Below are 13,296 nucleotides of genomic sequence, written 5' to 3' on the forward strand. Positions count from 1 at the left end.
GGAGGAGGGAAAAAAATTCAAAACTCTGGTGATTAGAAGCCTTTCGTATATATTGAAGTTGTGGTGGGTTACTACTTGCTCTACATCCTTCCAGCAGAGGTTTGTGTCATCCCAAAGGTGTGAAAGACTGGAGATCCCTTTGTTACTCAACTTTTGTGCAACTTCCCTCCAAAAAGGGTTCAGAGATCCCTTCCAAGTTTGCAAAGCTAAGGGGGCTAGTATAAAATGGAGCACTTGAAGTATCTGATCATCTCTCTCCATTCCAGAGAGATGAAGCTACTTTCTTACACTTTCGTGCGATTCCACTTGTGCTTCCCGCCAGCTTAAGGAGAGTCCAGCTATGTGCCATAATTTTATCATGCACCTTAACCTCCTTCCCCTTGAGATACAAGCTCTGCCGTTTTGAGTAGTAAGCAAATACAATTTTTATAACCACCTAGTAAGAAAATACAAATTCTACTTCTATTGTTCAACAAACATGCTACCTGTTGACATTCGTTTTTTTGTTGCAATAACTCACTAAGAGTGAGTTAGTGTATTACCAAATAAAAAAGAATTAAATCATAATCACATCATAACCATGCTTCGACACGAGCCATGGATGCATAAACCTCCATACAAAGACACAACCAAACCAAAAGCAACCGAATAAAGCAAATGGAACAACTTGCATCATGGGGTTGCCACCATGCCGAAGGAGCTTCCACCTTGCCCCCACACGTTGCAGAGTGGCTAGTAGATGCTAGGGAAGTGTCTCGCGGAGGGCGTCGACTGGCATGGTAGAGAGGGAAGCTTCCATGTTTTTGTGGTGGTCTTTCTCTCCTTGCCATGGTGAACAACAGGCAAGGACGTTAGATAATTAAGAAGGGCTCCTCGCTTGCTTCTTCTCACATGGAGTGCATGGGTTAGAAGTCATGATGACTACTTTATGAGCATTTGTTGCGTTCTGGTTCGTCTGGTTGTTATGATTGAGTCTGATGAGATGGAGGTCCTTACACTTCCAAAAAAAAAGCAATGGCCTCCGTTGTTGTGAGAAGGAGAGCCGAAGTTTGCACAGCCGGGTGCCCCACCCTTGTTCATAAGTGTCACGGGCCTTTCTCGAGGGATCTACGGTGGATATTCAATCCACCGTTGATCCCAATCTTTGCATGGCAAAAAGGTATCGTCCCTAACCTCCCGCCCCGGATCCGCTTGAGACCCGCGCTCCCTATCCAGCCCGGCTATTGCGCTTGCTTGAAATGCATACGGGTACAGTACTATAAAACACTACCCACCCCTACTGCGTTGATCTGACGGCCCAAAGCTCCCCGCCCCGTCGAAAACTTACCTCCGTTGCCGATCCCATGAGTGACACCCCGTGTCACTTATAAACGAAGCCCCCCACCCGGGTTGGCCTCTATAGCATGGGCCATCCCCTACCCACTCCTCTCTCAAACCCTCACGGTTACCGGTAGTCTTTGCCTTTTTACATTCTTCACCAAACCGATCACTAACTTACAAACATTGACTTGGATTTTTTTGTAATATTTCATCCTCAGAAGGGCAAAATGAAAATAAGTACTTCCATAGCAAGGAGCCCTTCAAATCCTAACACTAGACCGTCACCTCGACTTGTAGAGCCTTCAGCTCGTGTAGGCATTGCATGGGCTGTGTTTGCAAGAGATCTAGGTTTGAAGTAACTTAAACCCACTCAAATTACAAAATCATGGCTAGATTTTGAGCTTGTCTTGAAGAAAATCGATAAAATTCTACTAATTTCCATATAAAGCCAACAAATGCTTCGAGCTTTAATAAAAGAAAAAGAATGAGGATGGTTTTATGTGTGGACTTCTTTACCATGATTCTATAGAGTGGTTAGAAAAAAGGTCTTTGGCAAGCCCCCTTGGGCATGGGTGTGGGACGTGGTGTAGGTGTGCGTGGAAGAAGCATTGAAGCAACTAGTACGGCCAGTCGCCGAAGGCCCCCTCTCTCTCTCTCTGTCTCTCTCTCTCTCTCTCTCTCTCTCTCTCGCGCACGCGCAAGGGCTTCTCTCAATTTTGGAGTTTAGCCTTCATATCGCAGATTTTGACACGTGTAAAGGGCTTCCCTCTACGTCATATTATGTTAGTTTAGATGGCAAAATTGGATTTTCTTACTAGGCCTAGAATAGAAATTTTCTTTTTCTGCAATGCATGAGAAAAGTGCAACGCTGCAAGAAGCCCTCTTCCACGAATTTGAAGTAGGATGCCAACAAACCGCCCGCCAGGGATCGGATCGTGAGTTGATTCCGTCCAATAAAATGGGGCGGGCCTTTGGTTGGAAAAAAAGCCATAAAGTTTTGGTACCTACGTGGCCATATCCTTACGTGGCTCAGTGGATTGCCACGAAGTCATTGCCCAATCGCATCGCTGGGGCTAGATATTTTGCGCTTTGTCCTTTTGGAGCCGATGACCTTTTTCGAGCCCCGGGTCTTTGAAGTTTGTCCTAACAAAAAGGCCAAAAGGCCAAATTCTGTTGTGCCCTTTTGCTTCCACCTTTGATTTGTTCACAGGCAAAATGCAGTTGTCAACTTGATCAAGTCCCTGCCTTTGAAGTTTGATCTGTTCCACATAAAACATGGAATCATGGTCAATTAGATGAAGCCCCTCCTCCCTTTGATTTCTTCTGTTCCTAGTCAATTGCATCAAGCCCCAACAAGAGTATGTTTGTCCTGCGCGACGCAAAAGCATGTACCCCTTTGTACATGCACTCTCTCTCCTTACTTTTTCGGTAGTGTTTGATTTAGTTCGAATGCTCTAAACCAAAGAGTGTTGGACGTTTCGGCGAAAGGCAATCCCTTTGTCCCTAACTCTCCTTACTTTTCTCTTCCAACACATCAAAGGGACCGATCGATGGCTTGGCAGATTGCCCTTTCCACATAATAGATAAGAGACACGGAGATTGGGGATGTAAAGAGAGAAATGGCAACCCAAGGACAGTGAGACAAGCAAGGGGGAAGATTGAGGTGTTCCACATGTGCATACATTGTGTACACCTATCATCCACGTCATGCTTGATTTGTATGCAATATCAAACAAGCGCGACCACACACACACACACACACACACACACACACACACACACATATATATATATATCAATATCAATCTCTTCGAGAGGCCAAACTCTATGAGACAAATCAATTTATGACTGTCATGGCTTCTCCATCATGGGACAAAGCTAGAACAAGAACTAAAACTAGAATGGAAGGGATAACTAACCAGAGTATATAATGATTAGGAGGGTTAATGTGGAGCTCTATGGCTAGGGGCTACTAAATTTGAAGACTTCCCATTAAGGCCCTTTGCAAGCCAATAAAAGGAGAACAGCAAAAAGTCAAAAGTACATCTCCTTAGTGATGCTTATGATCAATGTTTGCAAAAAAAAGGGTCTTTAGTGTAATTTCACTTGGTAATTGCAAAATTTTGGCGACATTCCAAGCTTGCCTTCAAGAAAACCGACAAATTTTTACATGTTTTAGTGTAAAAGCCAGCAAATCCTTCAAACTTGGACCTACAAACAGGCTTCTGGTAGAAAGTCGCAATCTTTTTGCTATTTTGTGTAAGCCTGCAAATCCTTCAAATTTGGACCTACAAACAGGCTTCTGATAGAAAGTCGCAATCTTTTTGCTATTTTTGCTATCTTTTTGCTATTTTTGCATCAAGGACCATAATCCTTGATGCAGCATACATCAAATAAGATACAGTTGATGTTTCTACCTTTCCTCATCCTCTACAAAGTGGTGAACCTCTTTGGCTTATGCTCTCTGATCTCTATTCAGATCTGTGAAGTCTTTGTAGTTCTATCTCTCTATGATATTTTCACTAAATGCTGTTGGGGGACTCTACTTATCTACAAAAGCATTTGAACAACTAGGTTTATGCTATCGATGGCCGAGTCAGTGAGCTTCTACCTATAATAGCACAAAATTTTCCATGTCAGTAAAAAACTTATTTTCGTGGCGGAGCTTTCGTCCAACTTAAATTGCTTTCAGAAATTGACTCCACACTAACAATCTCAGACAAAACTCTCATAGTTAGTAGACAAGAGTGGCCAATATTATTTTAACAGGGTTTCATTCCAAGTATGCACCAACAAGGACATCTCTTATGTGGATGACATGCAAGGGCATAAGATGCCAACAACAGTTGCTCTCACATGAAAAGTGTCTATGCTGGCACTCAACTAGATATCTTTTCTTTTCCCATCACCCTCCTTCACTTTCCTTTTTACCACTTTTCAATTCTTCAGTCTTGGATTTTGCCTTCACAACAAGAGGTCTTTGTTGGTACCAGGATATTGTGAGCCATAAGCCTTGTTACACATCCCTGAGCAGTGCCAACTCACTAGAAACATGATGGGAGGAGCTGAGTTGACAAAGCGAAGTCCCTCCTCATAGATCACACTAAGAGCTACAATCCACTTTTAAGAGACATTGATTACAATGCTCATCAGAAGGGGAATTCAAAAATTGATGTCAATTTTCGCATTGGGAAAGCTCAGCTCAGCCCGGCCCAGCCACTTCCCTGTCAGCTGTTAAGTCTCACTCAAAAACACTTGAATGTGTCACACATGGCCACAAGAAAATCTAAGCTCATTCCTTGAATTCATGTCACACGTTGAGCTAAAACTATGGTCTTTGCTTACCTTACCAAATTTTTCATCGAGACCCGATAAAGTGTAGCTATACTCTGGACTTAACTGACAAGTTCTAAATAATCTATGCACTGGCATGAGATCCTAAGAACAGACAAGGGCAACTCATTAAGTCCGTTTAATTCATGGTTAAGGCACATTGAGAACAATTAGAAAGTCCGAGTCCTTGATCTTGCTATAATTAAGCAATATAATTCTGATAAGGCAGCAAAGACTTTAATGGCTATAGCCAGATGAGCCATGGGATAGGCAACCATCTCACACAGTTCGAACTATTGTGGACTGAAATCAATCCACAGTACAAGCATCTCCGACAGTGAAATGCACTTTCATGCATGCGAAGATAACAATCATTACTGCATAATGAGCAAACAATCCATCACATGCCAAGAATCTTTATCATGGCAACAACAGCTCTGGATTTATCAATGGATCAATGCACTTTAGCTTTGACTTCAGCGTATAGTACTCACGCATTTCACACGCATTCACGCATTTCGCACCTATACACCTTTCTTCTGTTCATTCACAAATTTGCTGCATTTGACCAATATATTAACTTTACTGGCGACCGCAATTAATGCCATGTGGCCGGCAACTCAAAACTCCCATTTGATGCACAAAAAGTTTAAAACAATCCATGATTGTATATATCAAAAAGAGTAACATATAGGCCATACAAGAGGATTTCTCTATATTTACAATGACATTAAATCTGTCAAAGATCCCATTCACTTTTGTCTGATAATCTGTGTGGATGTAACCAACTTCAAGATGGGTGACTTCGGACCTTGAAATGGAAAAAACGACAAACATGTCCACACCCAAAATGGGAATGACATCCAAAATCCCTCTGTTCTATTGATGGTCATCCAAATATCAGTATAAAGACTTCAGAAAAAAATCACCCATAGATGAAGAACACTTCTGTATTTCCCTTAATGGTGGGCCAATGCTGCTGCAGCTTCTTGGATTAGTGGCCCTGTTGCATGCACAAATGACTCACTTGCACGATGCTTCTCTTGCCACTCGTTTACTGACGAGTGCCCCTCTGCCATCTGTCTCACAAATGCCACAAAGTTGCGCCAATTGTCACTTTGGAACAAAGCTTCACTCATTCTCAAGAATGTGAATGCACACATGGGCTCATGGTGCACACCATGTGGATCATCATGTAATGAGAGCCGAGAATTTTGTATCACTTGTCTATGAGCCGACTCATCAAAGCGTGGAAGCGCATTTTCCCCTGCTACCGGCACCTCTGCATATCGTGCAGCCAACATAACTTGTCGTATGAGGTTCTCGGGAGAGCACATTGCCTCCCCGGGTTGCTCCATGTCTTTCATCTCAATACAGGTGAAATTGAGTACAACCCCATGTCTGCCAAACATTTGAGCGATCCGCTTATAACCATCTCTTAGTCGCGTATTGTAGTAGCCCGCCGTGAGTTCAGCTGCATGTGACCGAGTGCCATAATGCCAATGTATGCCAGCAACTTTGCCAGAGATTTTCACACCGGTGCTTCTGAAGATGCTTTCTGCTGCCACAGCTATCCGTTCACCATGGCCAAGTAGCATATTTGAATACCATTCTAAGAAGAATCTGCCATAAGATGAGTTCCACCCACCATCTCGGCGGAAAAAGTCGCTCTCCTCCGGCCAGTTATTGTAATGGGCAGCATCAGATGGCCCGCCGTGTCCCCATTGCGGCTTGCCTACACATTCAGCTGCAGCCTTCAGGCTTGCCAGCATATACTGCCCACACACAGAAAGTTGATTGAGCCTACCTCTCATTGGAACCGTCATGCAAAAATGTCCCAAACACAAAAAATTGCTCGCGTATACCTAAATGCAAAATTCGGAGAACGAAAGAGGATATAATCATGCGAAAAATGCAATCAACACAATACAAATCATAAAAGTATACAAGAAAAAGTGGGCTTCAAAGAAAGAAATAAAATCAGCATAGCATTAGTTGGGCACCTTATCATAGCACTGAAATTCTCCAATGCCTGGAAACCTCCAGGTGCCGTTGCTTTCAGGGTAAGATGGGTACCTCAACTCACCTGCCGGCCCCATACCAACCTGAATCTCCTGCAAAATCATCAAGTAGCACAATGTCAATCACATAATCTGATAGAAATGGATTGACTCCCCCAGATGTAGAAACAACGATAGTTGATATGACACTTACCACTATGGTCTCTCCCAACAGATCCCGGAAGTTGTCTCTGAAACTTCTCATGTAATCTGAATAGACCTGCACTGGGCTCCTACCATTCAGCACTGGGAGTGTGTCACAACCAAGAGACAAATATTCGTAATTTCTTCGTCCATGCCTGTCTGTATATACCAAATCCTGGTTCCGATCAACCTCCTCAGCCACCCAATTAGGCAACGGTACACTGCATATGCACAAATCGATGGCAAAGCATGTAAAGGGGAGAGCTCGGAAAAAATCCTCAACAGAAAAAGACCTCGATACATGGAGCACGCATACTCCTGTGTGTGCACGCATGAATGCATGCTTGTGAAGAACAACACACAACAAAACAAGACCACTCAGACGCAGCAGCATGCACATACCCACATGCATGCACACCCAGTGTAACGTACACATCTTTCAAAGAGGGAAACCCGGTGTCATCAGCCCATTTGTAAAGATAGGACATCCAATATAACATTCGACATTCTCGGACGCAAACACAATGAGTGTAACCATAACTCATGCCCAGCTCAACAGAAACTGAATGTCCGAGTAGTTTCGCAAGGAGAGAAGAATAAGGTGCTTACCAGCATGAATCGCCAACATTGCCACCACATTGATGAAAAGACATGACAGCCTGCACCTTGAGGCCATGCTTCTTAACCATATTGATGAGCTCCTTGTATGCAGCCCAGTTATACCGGCCAGGACCATCCTTCTCTACAATGCCCCACCATACATCCATCATCACACCCTCCACACCAGCACTCTTTAGGGCCAGGAGGCTAGCATTCATTGCACGTTTGCGAGAAACTGTGTTGTTAGATGTGACACTATCAAGAGGTAACATCACAAACACTGGAACACCAGCTTGAGGCCCCCTGGTGCGGCTTGTGGACGGAAAAGAATGCTCCTTAGTGCAACTCATCACCCCTTCATGCATTGTGGTGAAGGGAGACCCGATCTGCGCATCTAGAACGCTGCAAGGGGGATGAGCCTCACCCCCTTGCCTTCTCCACCAGTCATCACCACAGCTGGAAAAAGATGAGTCCATGCTGAAAAATGGGTACTCCTTGCTCTGCTGCTTTGATGCCATACAGCTCCTCCATTGGGAGGTCTTCACCTTTATTAGCGATCTGCTCGCCTTCCCCTTGTTCACGTGTTCCGAGAGCAGTTCCCTGCGTGAACTACTAGAGAAACCCACATCGCGAGAGAGTGAACATTCCATGGTGTTTGCGGAGAGGTGATGTGTGTGTGTCAGTGTGTGTGAGAGAGAGAGAGAGAGAGAGAGCGATAGAGAGAATCCTGCGCGTGTGTGAGAAATGTAATCGTGGGTTGCATAGGCAATATATCTAGGTATATATAATACGCAGGGCAGGAGGAAAACTGGGTGTAAAAGAAAAGTGTTTCATGATTGACATCTTCCAAGGCCCCACCACTTCACCAATGACCACATCCACAACTTATGGTGAGCATTTCCATAGGTTTTGAAGTGGCAATTGGGTCCACCCACGTGTTTGTGTTGGGAGACATTGGCTCTCTTTTTTTGGCCTGCTAAGGAAAGGCCTTAGTATGGGGCTGGGTTGGGCGAACTTTCACCAATGGAGTCCACGTGGACGGCCAGCATTTTTCGAGGTGAGAAGGCGTGAGAAACTCTGTTTGGAGCCGTCTCAGTTACATCTGAAGCCGTGCTCGGAAAAAATGCATCTCAGCCTAATATCGTGCCGTTTTCAATTTCAAAAATGCCGGTTGTGGGCAAGGGGAAAAGGAAAAATTATGCCCCTAAGTAGAGAAATATAGTGTAAAAACCCGAAAATTTGACCTAATTTTCTAATATTTCCTCTTGACAAAATCAAGAAAAGAAAATTTTATATGTTTGGAAAAATGATTTTTCCCGAACATTGAGTTGAAGAGAGTAAGCACGCCCAAGTGAGCTGACAATGGGACTCGGGAGTCGCGAGGCAAAACGCAGACGGGGCTGGGGCTTGTCAGAGCTCTAGCATCTGAGCATGCGTGCGAGTCCTGCACTTCATCAAAATGCAAGTACCCTCCCTACTGGCTATGTACCTTAACTCAAATGCGAGTACCCTCCCTACTGACTGTGTCCTGCACTTCATCAAAATGCGGGCTGTGTCCTGCTAGCACCTCCTCAAATCCTCAATTGCCTGAGACGAGAGAGAGAGAGAGAGAGAGAGAGAGAGAGAGAGAGAGAGAGAGAGAGAGAGAGAGAGAGAGAGAGAGAGAGAGAGGAAAAAATGGCGCCAAAATTCCAAATGTGCATAGTATTTGCACGAGTCAAGGTATGCAAGCCAACTCTGCTTAGCTTTGTCAGCACCAGTTGCAGTTGTATGGAAGAAGTGTTGGCCGTGCAACCTGCAAAAGAGGGACCATGTTTGCTAAGCCGAGGTGGAATTCGATGGCACAGCCTTTTCTACGCACCATCATTTGTCAGAACTATGGAGGCGCTACTAGGAAGGACGGGTGTGAACTCGGTACTCAACGGAGTTGCCTGTTGACGAATCTCTGCGTCTGGCTGGATAACCGAAAGTGGTGGAACAGAAGAAAATGCAAATCATGTAGGTACTTCTGGCTCTCTGGGGGTTGATCTCATTGGCAGACATAATGGGGAAGCCTTTGAAAGCATTGAGGCCACCTTCATTGCGATTGTGAGCAATCAGAACAAACAGTAAAGAAGGAAAGGGTTACAGAACAGGCTTGCATGCACCTATGTTTGTGTCTGTGCAGGAATGGGCCTCATCATCACATGCAGAGGTGACTCAACCAGTCATTATAATTGCCTCCTTCGTTGAACTCGCATCATTGAATAGGCCATTTGTGTACACTAGATTAGGAGCTTCTACTTACTACTTAATGGGCTTGGCTGCAGGTCTAAGCTCGGAGGATCCTCCACACTGTTGTCAATGGCCACTTCTCCATGAACTCACAAATCAGAACTCATATCAAGCGTGGCGACTTTCAACATGCTTTTACCATGTATCAAAAATTGTATAAGGAATCCCTGCCTGTAGATGAAGGTACTTTTTTAGCCTTACTTAAGGCTTGCACTGACTTAAAAGACGTGGTTAGGGGCAGCAACATTCATGCACAAATTGCAGAAAGAGGGTTATTAGGGAAACACCTCTTGATTGGCAACACCCTAATCAACACGTATGCAAAATGTGGGGTTTTCGAGAAAGCACAAGAAATATTTGATGAGCTTCGAATTCAAGATGTTGTCTCTTGGAATGTACTCCTTGGAGGCCTTGTCAAGCATGAGCACGCCGAGGCAGCACTGGAGTGGTATGAACACATGCAAGTCGAAGGATTGTCTCCAGATGCAATCACTTACGTGTGTATGCTACAAGCTTGTGGCCGTATTGGAGCTGTGGACAAGGGTAGAAATTTACATGCTGACATTGCCAATCTAATGTTCATAGTTGATTTCAAATCATTTAAAAAAAAATCACACCATTTAATTTTAATAGTTGATTGTTCACATCATGGCTTGCTTAATAAACTATGAAGAATATTTATTTGAATTGGTGGTATTTATTTGTACACGTGCATCTCTCTCTCTCTCTCTCTCTCTCTCTCTCTCTCTCTCTCATCCCTCTCCATTACCATGTCAAATGTGTTCTAATAATTGCTCAATTTATTACAACAAAAAAGTTGCCTTCTTGAGGCCATCGTGAAGTCTTCACCTTGTTTTAATTTCACATTTCATTTCACAGCCTCACATGGCTTGACTTTTCATTTCACAGCCTCACATGGCTTGACTTTTCTTACATTCTATAACTCAACTCTAGTCAATATTCAGTAAAGTCTCTTTTATTAAGCGGTCGCCAACTGAGTTTCCTTCCCACAAAGAAGCGAACCGGAAATACTAGCATAAATTTAAAATTGGCAAGATTTTTGAACTATTTTCTCACATATTTCACCAGTTTTTCTTCCTTTACCATGGTTTGCAACCAGGTAGTCTCCATTTTCAATCGGCTCAAGGCTAAGCTGAGGCAATCCTTTCTTGAACACTAATTCTACTTAAACTCAACCTAATGTTTTTATCACGTTCCTTTTTTTTTGTCTTTGTTTAATTTGTAAATGAGTCCTTTAATTAAAGATCTAATGACTTTCTTTTCAACCTTTTCATTTAAAACATATAATTTTATTGTAACTTTTTCTTTCTTTACACAATTTCTAACTAAAAAATTGTAAATTGTCCTTAAATGAAAGAATTTTTTGCGATTCTCTAGGAGAACACAATGACCTGCATAAGAGTAATGCTTTAAGCCTAACCTTAAGTGGGAACCTAGGGGATTGGTATAGAACCCTAAGGGTGGAAGAAAAAACGATTTACCCTACTCTTAGGAGATTGTTCTTGAAAGAATACATACGAGAGGGAGTGCTTTGGGGTGTAGCCTCTCAACTCCAGAAAGCCCAACGAGAGGAAGGAGAGTCGGTGAGAGACTTTATTAGTCACTTGAAGCATTTGAATTCTCGTTGTAATCCAAATGAGCGCTTCAATAATAATCAATTGCTTGATAGATTCATTCGGGGATTACCGACATGAGGATATCTACAATGGCCTAGTCATTAGAGGTATCACCACTTGGGAAGCAGTCACCACCAATGCGATCCAATTGGAGGATAATTTAATGATTCAAGGAGAAAGAGTGTCTGTTGAGCCTACATCTATTAGCTTGCAAGCATCAGGACATCAGCCAATGACCCTAAAGCCTATTGCTAAGGAGCCAAAGATATTCGAGATGACTTTAGCAGATCTCGCCAATGCTATTCAAGAGAGTCTTAGAGACAATCGTGCTCCGCAAAACAATCATATGTATCCAAGAAGGGAGCAACAATGGTGCTCAGTATGCTATGGACCGCATAGTACCAGTGAATGCCCTACTTTTAGAGTAAAATTCAATGGGAACTGCAATGCCTGTGGGAGGTATGGTCATCAACCTAAGGATTGCATAGTATTCAAGCGTGTGATGGCCAATAGACCAACCTTAGCATGGACAGACACACCTCGAGTGCCTGCATTGATGCAGGCCCCACCTCTTGAACAAACAGTACAACACATGGTCCCTAGGGCCCAAAATGTTGTTCAAACAACACCCTTACCACCTCTAGTGCTATGTTGTTCAAACAACACCCTTACCACCTCCAGTGCTAGGACCGCAACCACCACATCCGAGAATCACTTCTGTGAATCAAGTAGGTTGTGAGTCATCTATTGCTTGTTTGGAAGGCTGTGAGGAAGATATAGACCATAATATTGCCTATGGTATGGATGTGCTTGAAGAAAGTCCACAATACTACATGGAGGACTATTGGGGACAAGTCAAACCTGTATATCAAGTAGTTGCTCTTGCTGCAAGAGGCCAAAATATCAATTACACTGCTAAGAGACCACCTCTTCAATGCTATGAGTGTGGAGGTCCACCTCGTGTAGCCGAGTGTCCTATTAGGCTACAAAAGAACGCCACACTAATGCAAACCAATCAAGCGAGCACATCTACAAAGCCGATACTCATGTGTAATCGATGTGGCATAGATCATTTGATTGCCCAATGTCCAAATAATCCAAATGCACCGAAGATCACGCCATTAAACTTGATTGAAGTTACCGAGGATCCATTACAAAGTACACGTGTGGTACCAGTAAATGTACTCACACGATCGATGTTCCAAAAACAAAATTATATTCTTGAGGAAAGAGACACGGCATCAATTGCCCAATCTCAGAAAAAGAAGAAAAGACGAAGGAAGAGATCGCAAAAAGCAGCGAAGTCAGACCCTAGTTCAAAGACCAACATAGGGACTGGTGACGACCCCGTATATATGAACGACGCTGAAGAGGATTCTGATTCAGGTGAAACCATGGAGACCAAAATGAGCACTAAGATAGAAACCAACAAGGAAGATCTTCATGAGCCACAATGGCCAGGATCCAAGAAGAAGATAGGAACTTATCCAAACCCTACAGAGGAGATTGAGCGAGTCAAGCAATTAAGGAGTTTGGTAGAAGATACCCAAAGGGATCTATAACCAGCACCTAGGCAGATCCAGATTACAGACACTGTGTTCCCTACGCAACAACAACCTCACCAAGTCCATAGACCCTTAGTCATACCTAGTGTCATCCAAGAAGAAAGTGACTTAAAGTCATGGGAAAGTGGACGTACTCACTTCTTGATGGAAAGAATGTTTACAGAGGGACTACCTGATCCTATCGAAGAAATGGAGATCCCATCTTCCCCACATCAAGGGACTGAAGTCCAAAAGGTGCCGTTAAACATTGCCAAATTAATGGATTTCATGTCTTCATAAGTTAGAACCACCATCATGTCCAAACTATATAAAGACCCTGAGCTAGTCTCAGCTCTTCGAGCCTTCCTCAATGGAGAACTGAAG

General features: G+C 43.5%; 1 protein-coding gene across 1 annotated transcript; it reads right to left on the reverse strand.

Annotated features, from left to right (window-relative positions):
* Positions 1-5,301: 5,301 nt before the first annotated feature.
* Positions 5,302-8,212, reverse strand: LOC147427469 (beta-amylase 1, chloroplastic-like). Its single transcript, XM_086496536.1, has 4 exons — positions 7,467-8,212; positions 6,868-7,078; positions 6,657-6,767; positions 5,302-6,428 (listed from the first exon to the last, which is right to left on the reverse strand). The coding sequence occupies exons 1-4, from the start codon at positions 8,105-8,107 to the stop codon at positions 5,613-5,615; spliced, it is 1,779 nt and encodes a 592-aa protein (XP_086352662.1). The 5' UTR covers positions 8,108-8,212; the 3' UTR covers positions 5,302-5,612.
* Between the last annotated feature and the right edge of the window lie 5,084 nt (positions 8,213-13,296).

Source organism: Adiantum capillus-veneris, chromosome 23 (genome assembly GCF_014529385.1).
Source record: "Adiantum capillus-veneris isolate H3 chromosome 23, ASM1452938v2, whole genome shotgun sequence".
In the NCBI taxonomy this organism is placed as follows: Eukaryota; Viridiplantae; Streptophyta; class Polypodiopsida; order Polypodiales; family Pteridaceae; genus Adiantum; species Adiantum capillus-veneris.